General features: G+C 44.5%; 3 protein-coding genes across 3 annotated transcripts in view; 2 read left to right on the top strand and 1 right to left on the bottom strand.

Moving 5' to 3' along the window:
* Window positions 1-21,770, top strand: part of APLF (aprataxin and PNKP like factor) — a 369,988-nt gene that overhangs the window by 19,514 nt on the left and 328,704 nt on the right. The window contains exon 2 of the mRNA XM_068232306.1: window positions 8,409-8,480. Coding sequence (XP_068088407.1) covers window positions 8,409-8,480 — 72 coding nt within the window. The remainder of the gene's footprint in view (window positions 1-8,408; window positions 8,481-21,770) is intronic.
* Window positions 1,039-6,505, top strand: LOC137504206 (putative nuclease HARBI1). The gene is made up of 3 exons (XM_068232305.1): window positions 1,039-1,702; window positions 1,797-1,898; window positions 5,593-6,505. Exons 1-3 carry the CDS (start codon window positions 1,488-1,490, stop codon window positions 6,476-6,478), a joined length of 1,203 nt encoding a protein of 400 aa, XP_068088406.1. The 5' UTR covers window positions 1,039-1,487; the 3' UTR covers window positions 6,479-6,505.
* LOC137504205 (uncharacterized) lies at window positions 3,963-7,257 on the bottom strand. The gene is made up of 3 exons (XM_068232304.1): window positions 7,022-7,257; window positions 5,383-5,545; window positions 3,963-5,204 (listed from the first exon to the last, which is right to left on the bottom strand). The coding sequence occupies exons 1-3, from the start codon at window positions 7,206-7,208 to the stop codon at window positions 4,304-4,306; spliced, it is 1,251 nt and encodes a 416-aa protein (XP_068088405.1). The 5' UTR covers window positions 7,209-7,257; the 3' UTR covers window positions 3,963-4,303.

Here is a 21,770-nt window from a genome sequence, read left to right as displayed (position 1 = left end):
ACAATTGCTCTAGTGGAATCTGTCCCATCCATTTACATTGGCAGAGCATTTAGGGAAATAGCTAGCAATTGAAAGTGTTCCCTAAATGCTCAAAAAAACGCTCTAGAGGGTTCCAGGCCTATGGTAGGAATAAGCTTGTGAGCCCCATTGAGGTACAGTTAAGTGATAATATACTCTGTACAGCCCTACAGAAGATGTCGACTCTATACATAAATATTAAGTAATATATATTTTTTTTCAATTTTCATTTAACTGCAATCACAATTTCCCCCTTTGTAGCAATAGGTTAGTCACTTTCCATGCAGGTGAAAGTGCTGTTGTAATGCCGACATCATCCTCTGGGTCCCGATGCGACGTATTCAGGATCCAAAGGGAGGATGTTGGCATTACAGTGCCACTTGGTGATAGAAGAGGGGAGCTGACCCGGCAAGGGTAGAGAGAAACCTGAAATCTGGATCAGGTAAATATGAGGTGGTGCAGGGTTCCCCGCACCCCCTCTGCATAGGTTGCATTAGGCATCCCATGGTCAGCCGGCCAAGGCAGCCCTGCCCAGAGTTATTGGAACTGAGATACCTCAGGCAGGGCTGATAGAAGGTAAAAAATAAAGAGAGAAAATGTACAATAATAGTGATGTGGGTGGAGTCTTTAAATCAAACCTGATGCGAAAAAAACTTATGATATAATGAATTGTAAGTAAAAGAATCCCTTTATAGTAAACTCCAAGGGAGCAGGAAAAGTAGTTTACTATATCAGAATTGGCCATACAGTGTATACTTATACAGACACGTTTGCTGGGACCTGAGGAATAAGTTTACTATAGTCAGAGGTTTACTACATCATAGTTTACTATATCGAGATTCTACTGTAGAACATTTGCAGCAAAGTTAGATAGCTTCTTTTTTTTTTTTAATAATAATAATGTTGCATCATACTATTAAAGTTGCAGTTTTAAAATCACACTATCTTTTAAGCTGTAAAACAAAGCAGAAATAATGACCCTTTGAACTTTCCTGCAGTAAGGCCTGGGCCACACTATACACGTTTGCAGATCGCAGTCCGCGGTCCGGGCTCCGTGTAAACAAAAAACGGAACGCAAACGGATCCGTTTGTAGAAAAATTGCAATCCGTTTCCGTTCCGTTTTTCAACCAAAAAACGTTTAGAAAACGTACCTGGCCCAATGCAATTGTTATTGACCAATAGGAAGGAAGTGGTAGGGCCTATGCTGCTAATATTTACCCATTTCCCACCTCTTGACCACTAGGAAGCCAGTGGGAGGGGCTATCTTTAGAAAAAAACTGTGTTTTGACCATTTTAAGGCATATGGAATGTCCTGGGGAGGTTTTTTGAGTGCCTGTACCAATGTCAAATGAGTGGGAGTGGTTTTGCTGTACAGGGAGTGGTTTGGTTATAGTCTATTGTCTGTACCATGTGTTTGATGCACTCTTGAGAATACAGCAGGCAAGAAAGTACTACATCAGGCAGCACCATGGACCCCATTGTCTTTCTGTTCTGGATGAACCTGGCTTGGATGGGGGTCTTCCTGTACTACAGTGGGACCCTCATGCGGTCAAGAGTGCGGAGATGGTGGGTACATCCTCTCCTGCAAGAGAGACAGCAAAAGGGGCAATTTTCTGTCCTCTATCAAGACCTGAGAAAACACCCGGTCAAGTTCTTTAAATATAGCCGGATGTCTGTGGACCTGTAAGTACCTTCTTCTTACCTGAAATAACATTTTACCTGTCCACACACTCTGTACCTGTGTCAGGCTAATGTTGTTGCCATTTTTGTCTTCGAGGTTTGATCACCTTCTCACCATCTTGAGGCCCCACCTTCTGAAAAAGGACACCAGGATGCGAAAAGCCATCACTCCAGAGGAGCAACTTATGATCACCCTGCGGTATGTTATGTCTTTTATCTATCATCTTTTATCTTTTTTGTAATGATGAGACAATCTATTTATTTTCAACAAAAAATAAAAATTTATTTTTTGGTTATCAAAAAAAACAACAAAATGGCATTCACCAACATGGTGGCCAAACATAACTTTCAAAATTGAAAGAACATTTCTGCTTCAAGGTACAATACTTCTTGTTTGTTTGAACCATCCCCCACAACCCCCATTGTCCCATTGTTCCATTGTCCCAGTGCTCATGGCTTGGGAGTGGAGATGTTTGCTTGAACAATGTGGCAGACATTGGCTCTTGTTATCTGTCTGAAATGCTATCTATTTTAGCTGTGCCTTTATTTGTTGTACTGTGTTTGACCAATATGAAGCTAGCCAATTTTGGTGGTGGTGGTGGTGGTGGGGGGGGGGGGGGGGGTGGAGTGTTGAAGAGCTATTGTTTTTGCATACCTGTGCAGCAGCAAACTTTAACAAAACACAAAACAAGTGTTCACTCCAAAGCAATGCCTGGCTGGCTACCTACCATTCAAGACCCTCTGAACAGCACTCACCCACACAACAGTCCAGGGACCATCTCTGGTAGGAAAGTGCTGTTCCAAAGGTCTTGAATGGTAGGTGGCAAAAGTAGGCAACCAGGGTGCCTGGGGAAAGAGGTAATTTTTCTTGCATACTACCTGTGCAGCAGCAAACTTTAGTAGTGCAAACGTTACAAAATAACAAACAAGTGTTCACTCCAAAGCAATGCCTGGCTGGCTACCTTTGGCTACCTACCATTCAAGACCCTCTGAACAGCACTCACCCACACAACAGTCCAGGGACCATCTCTGGTAGGAAAGTGCTGTTCCAAAGGTCTTGAATGGTAGGTGGCAAAAGTAGGCAACCAGGGTGCCTGGGGAAAGAGGTAATTTTTCTTGCATACTACCTGTGCAGCAGCAAACTTTAGTAGTGCAAACGTTACAAAATAACAAACAAGTGTTCACTCCAAAGCAATGCCTGGCTGGCTACCTTTGGCTACCTACCATTCAAGACCCTCTGAACAGCACTCACCCACACAACAGTCCAGGGACCATCTCTGGTAGGAAAGTGCTGTTCCAAAGGTCTTGAATGGTAGGTGGCAAAAGTAGGCAACCAGGGTGCCTGGGGAAAGAGGTAATTTTTCTTGCATACTACCTGTGCAGCAGCAAACTTTAGTAGTGCAAACTTTACAAAATAACAAACAAGTGTTCACTCCAAAGCAATGCCTGGCTGGCTACCTTTGGCTACCTACCATTCAAGACCCTCTGAACAGCACTCACCCACACAACAGTCCAGGGACCATCTCTGGTAGGAAAGTGCTGTTCCAAAGGTCTTGAATGGTAGGTGGCAAAAGTAGGCAACCAGGGTGCCTGGGGAAAGAGGTAATTTTTCTTGCATACTACCTGTGCAGCAGCAAACTTTAGTAGTGCAAACTTTACAAAATAACAAACAAGTGTTCACTCCAAAGCAATGCCTGGCTGGCTACCTTTGGCTACCTACCATTCAAGACCCTCTGAACAGCACTCACCCACACAACAGTCCAGGGACCATCTCTGGTAGGAAAGTGCTGTTCCAAAGGTCTTGAATGGTAGGTGGCAAAAGTAGGCAACCAGGGTGCCTGGGGAAAGAGGTAATTTTTCTTGCATACTACCTGTGCAGCAGCAAACTTTAGTAGTGCAAACTTTACAAAATAACAAACAAGTGTTCACTCCAAAGCAATGCCTGGCTGGCTACCTTTGGCTACCTACCATTCAAGACCCTCTGAACAGCACTCACCCACACAACAGTCCAGGGACCATCTCTGGTAGGAAAGTGCTGTTCCAAAGGTCTTGAATGGTAGGTGGCAAAAGTAGGCAACCAGGGTGCCTGGGGAAAGAGGTAATTTTTCTTGCATACTACCTGTGCAGCAGCAAACTTTAGTAGTGCAAACTTTACAAAATAACAAACAAGTGTTCACTCCAAAGCAATGCCTGGCTGGCTACCTTTGGCTACCTACCATTCAAGACCCTCTGAACAGCACTCACCCACACAACAGTCCAGGGACCATCTCTGGTAGGAAAGTGCTGTTCCAAAGGTCTTGAATGGTAGGTGGCAAAAGTAGGCAACCAGGGTGCCTGGGGAAAGAGGTAATTTTTCTTGCATACTACCTGTGCAGCAGCAAACTTTAGTACTGGAAAGTAGCAATAAACTGAGTACAACTAGTAAACTGAGTACTATTGTATCCCAGACTGTGTTTGACTCGCTAGTTTTAGTTACCTGTCCATCAAAATCAGAAGGTGACCAAAAACACACTCAACTGTCATTGGACAGGCTTTGATGGTAAAGTGTTGAACATCTGATTTTGATAGACAGATATTTAAACTAGTGAGCAGTGACACTATTTCTTAAAATTTATTATCATTCTCGGGGAAAAAAGGGTATTTGCCACTACTGGGCTGGGAGGAAGCAGAAGTACGAGTGCTTGCGGTACTACCTTGTGATAGCTGGGTATACGTGGTAGTTTCCTCTGCAGAGGTGATAGGAAAAGAATGTGGTGGCTGGTAACCCTGGTATGACTGATTTGGAGATGGACCGTGGTATGGCTGAGTGGGAGATGGTTGCCATGCAGAGGGTGGCCTAGTGGGTGGTGCAGAGTAATCTAAGTGGTTTTTCACCGCATCAAGCAAACTGCATTGACAATGTATTAACCTGTGCCGTGGCACTTGTTCCATTAAAGGCAATAGTGACATCACCGAGTGATAAAGGCTGCTGCTTTGGTGATGCATCAAAAGGTCTATCTGTTGGCGATGTTGTTGACCCAAATTGTGTAGCTGCTCCTGAAAAAGCTGCCTTTCTTTGCGCAGCATCTCATTGGATTCGGCCAACTGAGTTCTCAGAGTGTCTATGTGTTGCTGGTATTGATGGGAAATAGTGCTACCTGATTTGTCCTGCAAACTTCGGGACACTATGGATTCCTGGTTTTTCATCATCCCAACAAGGCTTGACACTGCTCCAGCCATCTGCACATTGGCCGATCTGGCCTGACCGCGAGCAGCTGAAACCCGAGCACTTGCTTGCTTACGCAATGACTCAGCCGTGTTTGGACGCTGGGTGGGTGGTCCCTCACCAGGTGATTCAGGTTGTGCAGATGAGGCAGCTGAAACACTTGGCAGTTCATCGTCGGCAATGTCATCCAGATTGACAGTGGTCAGGGTGTCCATCGATGTGTCAGGTGACTCATCCAAAATTGACAGTGCTGGTCCATCATTTGAATCATCTAAAATGGCCTCAAAGTTATCTTCAGTGCTGTAGATAAAAAACAACATTTTGTATGAGAAAGTGAAAGTGTTTCAAACATCCACACCACCCCAACCACCCCCCCCCCCCCCAAAAAATGAAATAAATAAATTTACAAATTAAATAAAGGCAAGAGAGTGGATACATACCAAAGGTAAAATAAAAAATTATAACAAAAATAACTCACCCTCTATCTTGAACGAGAGGTCTAAGGAATCGCAGTAGAGGTGTGTGGCAATATGGGGTCCTTCGCGATGCACCACTCCCACTTCTTTGGTCTGCTTTTTCCGCCTTTAGTTCTTTAATGAAGCTGTCACGTATACTTCGCCATTTTGTCTTTATCTTTTCAACTGTGGAAACAAAACCAAATAACAATCTTGTCACTTTTTTTCTATAGTTTCCTTGCGACCGGACAAAGCTATGGAAGTCTACATCTCACTTTCAGAGTTGGAAAGAGCACAATCAGTGCTATAGTGAACCGCACCAGCAGGGCGATATGGTGCAGTCTGGTTGCGAAGTACATGCCAGTTCCCGATTCTCGCAAGTGGGCGGAGATTGCCGACCTGTACTGGAACAGGTGCAACTTCCCAAACTGCCTAGGAGCCATCGATGGAAAACACGTTCGGCTACAGAAACCAGCGAGGAGCGGCAGTCTGTACTTCAACTACAAGAAGTACTTTAGTCTGGTCCTCCTGGCTGTGGCCGACGCAGACTATAATTTCATCTACGTGGACGTTGGCTCCTATGGCGGTTCAAGTGACTCGGGGATATTCCAGAGGTCCAGACTGCACCGCCTTCTCAATGACGATAAGCTGGACATCCCCGGGGACAAGCCTTGGCCTGGAACAACATCACCAAGCTACCCCTATGTTTTCGTCGGCGACGAGGCCTTTGCCTTATCACAACATGTGATGAGGCCGTTTGGGCAGAGAGGCCTCAGGCGCGAAAAACGCGTGTTTAACTACCGGCTGACCCGGGCTCGTCGCATGGTCGAGTGTACGTTTGGAATCATGTCGAACAAGTGGAGGATGTTCCACACGCCACTACAGCTGAGCCCTACCAACGCTACAGCTGTCGTGAAGGCGGCATGCATCCTCCACAACTTTGTTCGTCAGGAAGAAGGATACAACATTATGCACCTCGACCAGGATTATTTGCCCGGAATCCGACGGTTTGCAACAAGGGGTAGGCTACAGGCCCAGCAGAATCGGGACTACATGGTACGGTACTTCATGTCTAGAGAGGGACACATACAAGCCCAGGACATTATTGTTCCTCTCTAGTTATTTTGGACATTTTGAATGTTTTTTTGTTGGGGGGGGGATGTTTTTTTGTTGGGGGGAGGGGGGAGGAGGTTGGCTTTTTGTTACGTTTTATTTTAATATATTGTTTTCAAAATAAAATTTTAAAAATTGTTTTCAATGCTTGTTCACTGATGGGGATGGGGGGGGGTTTGGAGTGGGTGGCTTGGGGTGTTGGGTGGATAGGAGGGGCATTGTCGAATACAGGGGTGGGTACCTTTGGAGGGGGAGAGGGTGGACATACAAGAGATGGTGAGATGGGGGGGTTGTAGTTAAGTGGCATTTTGGAGTGGGATGTGGAAAGAAAGGATGAGTGTCACTGGGGAATGGGGGGGGGGGGGGATGTATGAGACAAGTGGCAATCAGGGGAGAGAGGGGGTGGTGGAGTGAAAAGGGGGTGGGTGGCGGCAGGTGAGAGTTGCAGTGTGGAGAAAACAGTTGGTGTTGGGGATGTGGCACTAAACATATATATAAAGAGCACATCACACTAGGCAACATGTATCATACACATTCCAGGGCACTCACCTTCTTTGCTCTGCTTCCTGGCTGCAAGCCGGTCATACTCGTCCACAAACTGCTTGGTGATGCGCTCCCATAACAGCTTGCAGTGTGGAAGGTCGCTGTGCTTCTCATGGCTCTTGTCGTAGAGCTCTGGGTACTCTTGGACAGCCATTATGAGGTCCTCCACGTTGATAAACCTCCTGGTGGCCATGATGGCTGCTCTCGTCTCTCCCAGCTTGTCAACAGGAAGCTGTCAGAGATGACGTTGAGGGGAGGAGAAGGAAGTTCTGGCAATCCGTGTTGGCATACGTTTTATGTTCAATTTTGTTTGTGAAGAGGGAGGTCCGTTTTGTCATAGGCTTTCATTATCCTCCGTGTATCCGGGTCCAGGAAAAATGCAGCAGGTCCGGACTGTCCGTTCAGTTTCTTTATACGTTTTACACGGATCACCCACGGACCCGTTTTTTCTTGGAGTGTGTACAGCTGCTATTTTTAACATTGGTATCCGTGGCTCCGTTTTTCATCCGGGACAAAAAACGTAGCTACGGATACGTTTTCAGAGCAAGTGTGAACGAGCCCTAAAACCTTATCTCAAGCTGTCTCTCACTGTTTCTTGGCTGTTTAAAGAGACACTTAAGCCTACCAAAAAAAAGATTCGTTTTACTCACCTGGGGCTTCTACCAGCCCTCTGAAGCTGTCCGGTGCCCTCACAGTCACAATCAGATTATCCTGTCCCCCGCCGCCAGCTACTTTCACTTTGCCAACAGGCCTGACCACGTGTAGCCTTCTATGCGTTCCTGTCTGCAATAGCGGCATGTGCCTGCGCAGAACGCTATTGCAGATGGGAACGCGCAGAGGAAGATGCGTGGCCAGGCCTGTGCAGGCACAGTAAGCCTGTTGGCTGATAATGAAAATAGCTGGCGGCGGGGGACAGGAGGAGGCTAGTAGGACAGCTGAAGGGGGGGACAGCTGAAGTGGGTTGGTAGAAGCTCCAGGTGAGTAAAACTGATTCTTTTTCGAGGCTTAAGAATCCCTTTAAGTACCTCAGAAAACAGGACTGTATTTAACCCAAGTTGGGTCAAATAGTTCAGAGAAACTCTTTTGCATAGGTAACTTTCTTTTCTTTGCTACTTGTGTTCTATCTTTTAGCTGCACCACACTTATAATTTATTATCTAACAAGTTTGTTTCCGCCTCAGGTTAGCTTTGAATGTTCTGTAAAGGAAGCAATATGCTGGCTTGCTAGGTGGGGGAGGTGTTCATCATAGTGCTGGAGGAGGCTTATCCTGCACGGTCCTCGGCTTTGTGTAGGGTCTTTATATGTAATAAGTGTGAAGAGGTTTTTATGTTTGTCATCTGTGTAGCGTGCTGATGGAGATGATTCATGTTGCTCTCTCCTTTTTTTCCTTTAGATTGCGGATAAGAGAGTGTCCAGGAATCATGCAATGCTGGAGGTGGTGGATGACAAGCTCCGCATAAAACCGGTAATTACTGATGTAATCTAGGGCTATGGAAGTATCATGGTTGTTATGTTCTGAGATTATGTCGTTGAAATGTTACAAAGTGTATCGGTAGCTTAATTTATACTTTACATATTCTGCCTACTCCTGGATGATGTGTTTATCCCTACGTTGTAAAATGCTAAATCATCTCTGCTCTGGCAGTGCACAGACTGAGGGCGGAGTTCTTCTGTAGGTTTACAGTGCAGGTATATATTACAGATGGAGTGATCCCTTTCTGTTCTACATAAAGCTACATTTGCAGATTCCGGTTATTATTATTGCTGTTTATTGATATCGCACTGACATTGTTACGATCTGCATCTGCTGGTAAATTCCTGCATGAACTAACTTTGCTTCACCAGCAGATGTCACCAGCCTCCTCCATGAATTTACAACCTGAACTTTCCTCTGCCCACCAGCAGAGGGCGGACTGTCTAGAGATCTCTCCACAGACAGGGAGGAGGCCTGGACTGTCACATGGTCTCTCAGCATGCCATTTAAGCCACACCTGTAAACTAACTAGTTGCTAGCTCTTTGTTCCTGGTTCTAGCCATCCTGCCCTGAGTTCCCTGTTCCTGGTATATTTCCTAGTTCCTTGATTCCCTGCTGTATTGATCTCCCGTGTTGACCTTGGGCTTTTGTATACCGACTATTCTTTGCCTAGCGATTACTGTACTGTTTGATCTCCTGTGTATGACCTATGCTTGCTGACTATCCGTGTGTCTCCTCCTCGATTGTGAATCTGTATTTTGTATATATATATTTCTAGGTTTATGTTGTGTTACTATTCTGGATCCAGGGTCTGTGTGAACACCATTCTATACACTGGATCTACTCTGCATATCTCGCTTTATGCATAGAGGTCCTTGTATAAACCCTGATTTTCATACCTTTGTAGGCTTATTAAATATATCTGCCTGTATTATTTGATGCAGTGTATTGTATGTGTGTGGAATACGTTGCCTGCAAGTTGATACTGATTGTTTCCGTGCATGAGGTTAATGTACAGTATTACTTTATTTTCATTTAATAATAAATCCTTATTATTCATTTATTCCTGGCTTGTCAGTCTTTTCCTAAACAGTGACATCTCTGCCTGGTTGTGGGTTTGTGCGTTGGTTTCTGTTTGCTCCAGGTGCAGTGCACAAACTCCATGCAAATCGTAACAGACATCTTACAAAGGGCTTTATAGAGTACGTGGTCAGGTCACTGATTGTCCCATAGAGAAGCTCACAATCTAATCCTACCATAGACTTAGTTAATTGATCCTATCATTGTTGAAGAGGAACAGCAGGAGTCTAATAGATGTTAATTATCTATGTTATCACCCATGTTAATTATCAGTAATCGGGCCCCTAGGCGGTGAGTTGGACACCTGATGCAGATAGTAGCCAATCATAGGAAATAATGGTTGAGGGAGATCATAGACGATTGGCTACAACTAGCGGTCATTTGGGCGCTGGGCTGGGGTTAGAGTTAGGAATTAGGAGGGGAAGGTAAGTTTTAGGCACTTGAAGGGAAGGATAGTGTTGGGCATTAGGTGGAGGGGGGGGGGGTTGTTTTAGGCACAAGGAGATGGTTCATGTGAGAGTAGGTGTCGGGTAAGTGCATAGTCGCAGACAGAACATCGCATGGGGATAGTGGAGTAAGGGGTCCGAGTTAGTCTGGGGCCCAGTAGACAGTGCCACACACGGGCCCCAGCTGCAGTCTGTCTTTGTGCCCTAATGTACAGACTGTCTGGTGAGTCTGTAAGCCTTGGCTAGCATGGGGGGCATTGGGTCCGTGCATTTCTCTCTGTCTCTATGTCATTGCTTTGAGTGACACTATCTGTCCTCCTCCGTCCTGCCTCTCTTGCGTTTCCATGTAACACAGGGATGTCAAACTCCAGTCCTCAAGGGCCAAGGTCCTCACACATTTTTGACACAGCTCAATTGAATTGATGGCACTGAATCAGGAGAGGTGTGGAGTTCACGAAATACAACACATTTCTTAATCAGTCCATCTTAAACACTGCCATGGATATGGCCCTTCAGGACTGGAGCTCGACACCTGTGGTGTGATGGGAGGAGGAAAAGCACGGAACAACAGGAGGGGAGGAGAGCAACACGGCATGTCAGCAGCTAGTGAATTGAGTATGTCTAAGTTATTTATAGCAGAGCCAGAGTCCAGGGACCTCATAGAATCTGCCTATAACTACCTGCAGGCCCCTGCAATCTACCTATTTCTACCATATGGCCCCTACAATCTACCTGTTATTACCCATTAGCTGATGCAATCTACTGTACCTATTTCTACCTACTGGCTGCTACAATCTACCTATTTCTACTCACTGGCCACTGCAATCTACATTTTTCTACCCACTGGCAACTGCAATCTACCTTTTTCTACCCACTGTCCACTGCAATCTACCTATTTCTCCATTCCTCACGCTAACCTCACCTTTCCATCTGTAACACTAGCCTCCCTCTCCCTGCCTAACATTAACCTATCCCTTGGGGTTCGGCTACATTGTAGCCAGACATATCAATATTCCCTCCTACCAACCGTGCCGCTATTTGAGCTCGGCTACAGTGGAGCCAAAGTCACAAACGGTCCAAGTTCCGTCCCTACTGCTATATGAGTCAGGTTACAGTGTAGTCAATCTAATTGCCATTCCATGAGCCACCCCTACTTTTATATCAGTTTGGTCACAGTGTACCCAAACTAATTGCCGTTTCATGAGCCACCACTACCTCTATATAGAGTTTGGCTACAGTGTAGCTAAACTCAGAACCAATTTCACCACTATCCCTACTGTAATTAGTTTGATGCGCCACCCATACCGCTACATGTATGTAGCCACACTCATAACCGTTGGTGATGATAGCCAAATGCCTGCACCCAAATTAAACCCCCCGGTCTATGGTACTGCCAAAGCGTGTCTGCCGTTGTCGCACCCAAAATGCCTGCTTCGTCCATATCCCTCTCACTGCATGGTTACTTTAAAGCACAAGTCTAGACTATGATTACATTTATTTAATGACAAGTTTGACAGCATGACAGTATGACAGCAAAGCTCTGTGAGCTGGTCAGAAGCCTATTTATTTGGCTCCTGATCCCGTGATCACCATGAGCCTATCTCATTGGCTCACATCAATCACAGGGTCAGGAGCCAATGAAATTGGCTCTTGACCGTCTCACAGAGCTCTGTCGTAGCGAAGGCAGAGCGAGTGGGCTTTAGCGATGGATGAATGGCGACAGCAGTGATTCCGTGAGGCGAAACGTCGGTGAGCCCTGTTTTTGGTACCAGAGACTGCTGGTACACAAGTGGTTAAGGCCATATATGCCAAGCTGATCGCTCATCTTATTTAAAATGGGAAGCTGTTAGCAGTGAAGTGCTGCAAGGGTCAGTACAAAATCCAATCCATTTCAATCTATTTATTAATGATCTAGCAGATGGAATACAGAGTAATCTTGCCATCTTTGCAGAAGATCGAAAATTATGCCGAATTATAAACACTAAGCAGGATAGTGACATTTTACAACAGGATCTCAACTCAACGGCTATATGGGCAGACAGATGGCAGATAAAATTTAATGTATATAAATGTAAGGTCATGCACCTTGCATGTGCCAATGGTAGAGCAATATATAAGATAAATGGCTTACAGCTGGGAAGTATTTGGTAATGCTGGTTGATAACTAGTTAAACACCGGTATTCAATGCCAAGCAGCAACGGTTAAAGCCAGAGCTGGGACAAGGTCCTCCAGCACCCAAGGCTGAGACACCAAAGTGCGCCCCTCCATCCCTGCCACCCCAGCCGTCACACACTGATTGCTATTAGACTAAGAGGCGCCACAGGGCCCACAACCTCCCCAACACCTTAATATCTAGTTATCTGGCTTGCAGTCACTGCTATGTATCCCCTTTTCTTATTTATTTCTGCTTTAAACACAATTAGGAATGACAGCTGAATGAATTGTGCGCCCCCTCCTACACTGCGCCCTGAGGCTGGAGCCTCTCCAGCCTATGCCTCGGCCCGGCCCTGGTTAAAGCAAATAAAATTCTGGGATGCATGTGGGAAATAAAATAACGAGATTCTAGTATACTACGTCCTCTATATAAACTACTTGTAAGGCCACATCTGGAGTATTGGACACTGTTTTTTGCTAAATTTATCTGAGGGTGGAAAGTCTCGCTTACCAAGAATGGTTGGACAAACGTTGTTTACAGTATAACCTCGTTGTAGTAAACTCTGATATAGTGAACATTTGGGTATAGTAAACTACCTCTCCAGGTCCTGGCCAAGCTCCATTATATGTCTATGGGAGCAACGCCTGGTATAGTAAACCCTGATATAAAACTTCTGCTATAGTAAACATGTTTTTTTGGCCCCGACGTGATGCTGACTCTGGGTATAGTAAACATATGTCAATGTGAAACCCCCTGGTCGGCTAATCTCTTTCGTTGGTGCCTGACAACATTTGTAAGACAAGAATGGCTTCGGCATTGGATATACCATACTGTACAAATAAGCAGCCTGGCGAAAATGAGGAATAATGTGAGTAATTATTATTGTCAATTCATTAACATTGTGAATAACGTTCAGTGTCAGCTGCAATTTTTATGGAGCCCTGGATACTGTACTAGTGATTTGCCCAGCCTGACTATGCCCTAAGCAGGGGACATTGTCTGCGCATGGAGGAAACAAGGTTTTGCTATCTATTTAGGAAAAGGTTCTTTACAGTAAGAGTTGTTAAAATGTGAATATTTTACCAAAGTAGGTAATTATGACAAATTCTATATCTGCATGTAAAGCACTGGTGTTGAACTCCAGGCCTGGAGGGCCAGATCCATGCCAGTGTTTAGGATGGAATGAAAAAGAGTGGAATGTGTTCTACCTGATGGACCACACATTTCCTGATTCAGACCCATCAATTCATTTGAGCTGTGTCAAAAATGTCTGAGGACCTCGCCCCTTAAAGGATCAGTTTGATATCCCCCCTCTCCTCCCCTCTGCCTCTGAAATCAATGGCTAGTAACACCTCCCCCTCCTCCTGCCCAGACTGAGCTCCTTTTAGCTCTTGCTACTGTCTGAAAATGCCAAGGCACTCTAAAAAGCTGTGGGCGAGGCTCGTTTAGTTTATAGGGAATTCGAGTATTAAAACAAAAACAAAGTATTTGGCTTAAGGAATGCCCTATAAACTATATGAAAGGAACGCAATTAGGCAATGAGTAAAAGTTTATCTCGGATCCACTTTAAAGCAGAATATAACCCTGCATTTCAACTTTGCTCTAAGGCCTCTTGCACACTGCAAGCAATTCAGATTCAGATTCCGCTTTTTAATCTGTTTTTACTTCCGATTCAGATTCAGATTTGCAGTTTGCTCCCTGCACACTGCAAATCTGAATCTGAATCGGAGGTAAAAACTGATTAAAAAGCGGAATCTGAATCGGAATCGCTTGCAGTGTGCAAGAAGCCTAAAACGTTATTTACAGCATATTATATGCAACCAGCATTTTTTTTTTTTACTAGACCAGCATTGGAAGGGTTAAACACAGAGGTTTAAAGTTCCGTGGAGAGATATGCAGAAGTTCAGATAAATACATTTAACTAAATAGAATGTAACAAGTGATAAATGTTACACACTCTTTGGCTGTCCTCCAGCTCCTTCTCAGTCAGAGAGAGTGAGTCACATTCAACACTTAGATACAATTATGTAAACAAAATGTATCTATGTAAGCTTCAGATGCGTCTGCAGTTCTCTCCAGGAACTTTAAAGCTCTGTGTAACCCTTCCAATGCTGGTCTAGTAAAAAAAAATGCTGGTTGCATATAATATACTGTAAATAATGTTTTAGAGCAAAGTTGAAATGCAGGGTTATATTCCACTTTAAGGGCTCTGCCTCTGACACAGACCAATCAGTAAATCAAAGAGAGTGGGTTACCTGGCACCAGAATGCAGCAGGTTGAAACAACTGAAGTGAGATGAGGGGAGTGTGCTCTTCCACAATGTATCATCATGCAGAAACAGACAGCAAGGCACTGATCCCTGAAAACCCTTTATTCTGGTTGGGCATGGCACAGTGGTACAAACAATGGGGCACCTGGCACCCAACCAGAATAAAGGGTTTTTAGGGAGCAGTGCCTTGCTGTCTGTCTCTACTTTGCAAGGCAAATCTGCTCTTTCTGTTCAGTAAGCCAGCACCTATTTAGTAAGGAATCCCTGGGGCTAGACTTCTTAAAGGGAACCAGAGCTATGGAAGAAAAAGCTGTTATACTTACCTGGGGCTTCCTCCAGCCCCATACGCGCTTATCGATCCCACGCCGCCATCCACCGCTGCCCGCATCTAGGAGAACCGGCTCCCGTCAGTGACGTCATCGGAGACGAGCTACGCAGGAGAATTGCGCCCTCTACGTATCTCTCCATACACTGCCGCAGAGATATGCAAATAGCGCACCTCTGCTACGCTAGACTGGCTCCGACTGCCGGCAGAGCGGGGTCCCGGTTCTCCTTGATGCGGGCAGCGGTGGATGGCGGTGTGGGAGAGATCCGTGCGTATGGGGCTGGAGGAAGCCCCAGGTATGTATAACAGCTTTTCCTTCCATTAGCTCTGGTTCTCTTTAACAATGCTACAGCTTATAGAGCGCACCCTAGTGGCTGCAGCTCTGGCGCTTTGAGTCCACCGGGAGAAAAGCGCAATATAAATGTTCTGTGCCTTGTCTTGCCAGTGCTATGGGCCATCCATCACCCACCTCTCTTTCCTCACACCCTGGCACAGATATTTTGCAATCTATCTGATTGGACAAACATGAATGAATCAAATGTGGAGCAATAGATTATGGACAGATTCGATCAAAGTGAAAACATTGATGTCCATGTGGTCAGCTTAAAGAGACACTGACGTGAAAAAAAAATGATGATATTATGATTTGTATGTGTAGTACAGCTAAGAAATAAAACATTAAGATCAGATACATCAGTGTAATTGTTTCCAGTACACGAAGAGTTGAGAAACTCCAGTTGTTATCTCTATGCAAACAAGCCATTAAGCTCTCCGACTAAGTTAGTCGTGGAGAGGGCTGTTATCTGACTTTTATTATCTCAACTGTTCCTGGACTATTTACTTTTCCTCTGCCAGAGGAGAGGTCATTACTTCACAGACTGCTCTGAAAGACTCATTTTGAATGCTGAGTGTTGTGTAATCTGCACATAATATAGAATGATGCAATGTTAGAAAAAACACTATATGCCTGAAAATAAAAGTATGAGAATATACTCTTTGCTGCTAATCTTCTAGTAATTATTCATAGTACACAACCAATTCACTATATCATATTTTTTTTTTCGCTTCAGTGTCTCTTTAAGGCTTTAATACTTAAATGTTTTAAATAAATGTGCCTGTTCAGTTTCAGATCAGATTATCTTTATGGTGAATGCTTCGATCACTGCATGTTTTTTTTTTTCTGATCTGATGGGGAGATTGTCTTGTCAAGTCAGTCGAGGTCATAAGTAGAGTTTTTGGCATCTATTGTTCCCAGTGACATACCGGTATTTGGCCATCTGTGGCAGACATAAAATGAAAACATTAAACTATTCCCGTCGTCCGCCACTCACAGTAATGGACTTCTACTGAATGCAAAATGTCTTTTCTTGCGAGAATCTCTCTTCATGGATATACTGACGCTGAGAGGCTTCAGAAATGTTTCCTGAATATTTGTGCTTACATCTTGCTTTATTACATGTTGCAGTTTTTCCATATTGATTTAAAGAGAGCCTGAGGTGGGCTCATAAAATGTAATAAGAAAATGATGCTACCTGATCCGGGATGCTGAGCGGATCAGGTAGCCGCCAAAACCGCCGCTCTCTGCCGCTCCTGTGGGCCGCATTGGTCCACTTTCACTTTTGTGACCTCTGAGTTGTGACGCTGGAAGGAGAGAGAGGTGGGGGAGTGGCAGGGGGCGTGGCCAGGGAGAAACTCTGGAAAGCCTGCAGGAACACAGCTAGCGGGCGTTTTGAATAGGGAATCCCTCTCCTCTATTTACCCTCCGAGATGGCGACAAATATCAAATATGTCGCTAATTTCGGTGGGTTATAGCGCGACATTTCGGGGGGGGGGGGGGGAGGGGGGCAAAGAGCGGCAATGTGGGGCCACAGAGGCATGTCATGAAGCAAAGAACATGCCTCTGTGTCCCATCTATCCCTCCAAGGAACCGCCTCAGGTTCTCTTTAAAGCAATCTGCAAATAACCCGTCACAGACCCATACGTCTTATGCCTGGTACACCATGCAATTTCTCGTCAGATAGATGGGTCAAATTGGTAATTTCGTGCAGGTCCGATCGATTTTCGATTAATTTTTCCTACATACAAAATCGATTAGAAATCAGATCGGACCTCTCGGAAATATTCTATTTCACCCGTGTAAGTGCAGTGGTTCTTTTGGCTGGTCCTCTGTTAAAAGCAAGTTCCCACAGGTTCCTGTTTCATTGATTGGCTGTTTGCTCACACACATGATCAGAACGTTCCACTCACTTTGCAGGAAAATACACTTCAGACTATCTAATCATTTTAAATTGGATTATTCAGTGATCAAGGATAAAACTTGTGAATTCAAAGCCTGATGCTGGGTATACACGATGCGTTTTTTCTGCCGATTTTCCATCCGATCGATTTATGATTTGATTTTTTTTTTCGATTCTGTTATCTTTTCTTATCTATTTCCATTTACTTCAATGAGAAATTGATCAGAATAACGATCAAAAATAAGATCTGACATGTCAGAAATTATCTATTGAACCATCTATCTAACACAAAATTGTATGGTGTGTACCTAGCATTACAAGAAGAGAATGTAATGTGTAAAAAAAACCCCAAAGCCAAACAAATACTTGCCTACAAAGCAGGAATCCCACCAAAGTTTCCCACATCCTGCTGGCCCCCACCATTTTCTCGCTTGGACTCCAAAAAGAACAGCGGTAAGATTGCGACCGCACTCCTCTTCATGCATGGGAGTGGCTGTGCCGCTCTTGCATGAGTACAGTCGTGCTTGTGCAGTAAACCAGAGCTGGTCGTACACTGCGCAGGTGCAGCATGGCCACACCTGTGCATAAAGTGTAGCATTGTCCCAATCTTCAAGATGGTACCGGGGAGCCACAGTGGTCTCCAGGGTGACACGAGAAGTCTCTGAAGAATCCAGAGGCTTCCCTCTTAGGTAAGTATCTGTTTTTTTTTTTTACATTAGGTTTGCCTTGTGTTTACTTTAAGCTATGCACACACATAAGCAAACCTGAAGAGAGAAATTCCCTTTCCAGGTTTGATACTTATGAGTAGGGGAAAGGTTCTGGATAGCATAGAATCTTACAATTCCTTATTCTGGCCCGTTGTTCCAGCCCAGTCCGCTGGTAAACTCAGTCTCCCGAATAGCTATTGGGATTGAACTACTCATCATGTGCCCAAGTAGTGCCCAGGATGAGTGATTTGCTACTGTGCATGTACAGGTCCAGGCTCACACACGCACAGTAGCCATGCACTTGTCCTCGACTAGCTCCAAAGAGCTGATCGACAGAGGAGGTTGAATAGCTTTACCGGCTGAAATCGATGGATCAACGGGGGGGCTGATAGAAGATCAGAGGTTTACTTTAAAGAGTAGCTGTCAGGCTGCAAAAGCTAATTTAAACCTCTATTCTCCTGTGTTAAACAGTTTAGAAGGAAGCCAAAAAGGCAATACTGAAGTTAAAAATCTCTCTTACTTTGATTTTTGCTGAACAGCAAGGCTCGTTATTCCCAAGCTCCTAAGGAGGCCGGCAGGATGCATAACAGATACTGCAAAGCATTCTGGGGCTGCTTCTTCTCCCCACTGCACTACCTTGGGTCCTCCCCCTTCATTTCCCTATCCCGCCCTAAGGCTGCTTTCACAGTGGGAAGTTACAGGCTCATGTTACAGCAGCTTGTAACAGCAGCCTAACTCACAACACTGAAAAATCACGGGGCACATGTTCCGTTAGAGTATGCTGCATGAGTCCGCTATTGTTCCTAGCCACATGGCTAATTAATATTCACTGCACAGTAGTGTTGTCCTGATCATGAACCATTAGGATCTTTGATCCTGATCTTTTTTGTGAGTCGAATCATTAGGTTGCAATGTAATGGAGGATATTGCATCACAATTGGCTTCATACAAGACAGACCAACATGGAACCTGCCATGAGCTGTCAGGAGCATCATTCTCTGCAAATACTATATAAAAATTCTGTGAAATCCAAACGTGGACAGTGAAATGCATATGTAATGTAAGTACAGCCAATATTTAGCTACTGATATGTGTTTTTTTCCTCTGAGACCCTATACCTAACCGTTCCTCTTTAAGGACTGTTCAGGCTGAGAATCTAGCATGTGTCTGTCGCCTGGGTGATGAAGTTCCAATACCTACGGGTGACTCGTATGTGTGTGCAAAGGTTTGAACTGTCTTCACTGATATAATTTGAGAGATTTTTTCTCCATCAAATGTTAAGCCTTGTACACATGTATGAGGTCTGCTGGCCGGGGTCAGGACTCGATCCTTCAGGTGACCGCTCAGGGACAAGTACATGTTGTACATGTTGCTACGTAGAATAAGGCCGAAGGATTGGCACAGACGGAGTGACAAGGAGTGGCCAGGGTGGGTAAAAGAACTCATGCTTAACCTCCTGGGGGATACAATTATATCGCTTGTAACAATGAGAGTTCAGTTCACATAAGTCACCATCCAGCAGCTTGAATCCATCCAGCTGAATATCCCAAGGATTTCAATCACTTAATCTCCTCATTGGTCAGCCAACACGTCATAGAGAAATAGAAAGAGAAAACATATAGCGTAATCCAGTTGCTACAAAAATCTGCCCTTCACCATTCCAGAGTGAACACACACCACCTTGTGCTGGGACACACTCCCCCCAATGTGCCCGCACTCACCCTATTAGCCTCCAATCAATCCGGAGGTATGGATATAGCGTGTATGGGGGAAGGCAGGGATCACTCCAGTATGCAGGCAATCTAAAAACTCAAAGATGCGCCATATAGTGTAAAATCATTTAATAAAAAAGGTTTTAAAAAACCAGTTACACTCACAAGCGTAGATGGTCACAAGCGCATTGTATCATGTGTACACAGCAGTCCCGGGCAGCCGCTCACACACACGCTCCACTTCAGACCCTCGCGTCCTGTGATTTCCTGGATCTTACGGTCATGTGACATAGCTCCGCCCTATGCATTTCGTCATGTAAAATGACTCATCAGGGGCATATGTCACAAAGGTAAAACGTAGGTTATATTCACTTCTAAATTACCCTCCCCTTTTAATTGAAACCCGCCTATTATTAAAATTAGATCCTCTGCAGCCATCTGTGTTAGCGCTTACCCGTGGGGGACATGGAAAAACGACAGTAGGACTGCTACAATAACAATATAATACAACATTAAAATATACACTTCTGATTCCATAAAAACCACAGCAATAAACGTCATATTACAAAACTCCGCATGGATCTCATCCGTCAGAAATCACCAATGAAAAATTGTGCAGCACCCGACCATATAGGCTGGACACCACGCATGAGACGATAAAAACCGCAGTTAGAAACATATAAGCATATAACCCCCTTTTCCCTTTACGGAAAAACCGCAAGAAACCGCGGAAAGGCCGCCAGCAAAACGCCAAGGCAGTCACGCCAATCAGAAAAAAGTATTGATTTAGTTTCACATGATTCGGTCGGATGGGAATCCATGGTAAATTCAACTATTATCAACAAAACATAATCAAATCAGCTATTAGAAATAAAACAATTAATATCCAAATCAACATTAAGTCCGATTGGACTAAACGTATCCAAATTAAATATCCACCTAGTCTCTTTCTTTGACAGCTCTCTAACTCTATTGCACCCCCTCCAGTTAGGTATTAGTTTTTCTACCGCACAAAAATGCATTGCCTTTGGATTGCACTGATGTTTAAGTTTAAAATGGAGAGACACACTATGTTGCTCAAACCCCTTTTTTATATTTTTGTGCAGAATGAGGGTCCCACGAATAGAGCCAATAATATTGGAATTACCCCTAGTGTAACGTTTAGGAATGCATCCACTTTTAACCCACAAGATACATCAGCTTTGAACGCAGTGGAAAACTTTAAGGATCGGGTAATCAATGATCTAAAAAAACTGAATATTAAATCAAAAAAGTCGGATGAACAAGCCATTAATAGTATACTTAAAGAAAAAAGTTTAGTTGTGCGGTCTGCAGACAAAGGGGGGGGAGTAGTAGTACTACGTAAAGATCAATATTTTGAGGAGTTGGATAAGCTTATTTTTGATGAAGGAACATATGAGAGACTGTCGGGGGACCCCACTTTAAAATATAAAAGAGAATTGGCCCTTATGTTGGATGAGGGATTGATGATGGGTCTACTTGATAAGAAGACCTGTGTGTAAGGCTTGGTGGTGTATTCTCCACAGTCAGCATGCAACGCATGAGCTGGCGTGGAGGAGGTACACACACTAGCACCAGGAAACAGGCTATCCCTAGTATAGTGGAGGGGAGGACTGACTCCAATAGGAGATTGTGGCGCACAGAGCCGGTGCAGATCTGACAGCCACAAACAATGCTTTCGTTATAACGTCTCAGCGCAAAGTAGCGCTGAGCGCATAAACCAGAACTGAGGAGATCAGGACAGGTAGACAGAATGAACGCTTGCTAGCTAGCGGCTACTTAGCGACAGCAAGCGTCCAAAACCAGACAGACTGGAATGAGGCAGCCAATGCGATGCGGCGATGGCGTGCCTCACAAAGACAGGACAGGATAGTCAGAAAATAGCAGGATTAAGATAGATGAACGTAACACAGATAAATATACAATAAGTATGTTTTCCTAGCGCATTACAATTACAGCTATCAATGAAACTATTTGTAACGTCTGACTAACATATGTATATATCGGCAATGAACCGATATATGACATAAGCTGGAACACTGACTTAGACTGGAGCAATACAGGGAACAGGACTCAGAAGGATTCGCTATCTCTTCGCAGAGATGAACGCAATCCACAAACGGTAACAGAACAGGATTCAGAAGGATTCGTTATCTCTTCGCAGAGATGAACGCAATCCACAAACAGTAACAGAACAGGATTCAGAAGGATTCGTTATCTCTTCGCAGAGATGAACGCAATTCACAAGCAGAACCAGGAGCAGGGTAACTACCTCAGCACGGGTGGTCACGGTACGCGCAACCTACCAAAACGTGCTGGAAAGCTGAC

Source organism: Hyperolius riggenbachi, chromosome 4 (genome assembly GCF_040937935.1).
Source record: "Hyperolius riggenbachi isolate aHypRig1 chromosome 4, aHypRig1.pri, whole genome shotgun sequence".
Lineage (NCBI taxonomy): Eukaryota > Metazoa > Chordata > Amphibia > Anura > Hyperoliidae > Hyperolius > Hyperolius riggenbachi.
The sequence above is the reverse complement of the archived record's forward strand: the minus strand, read 5'-3'. Positions and strand labels throughout refer to the sequence as shown.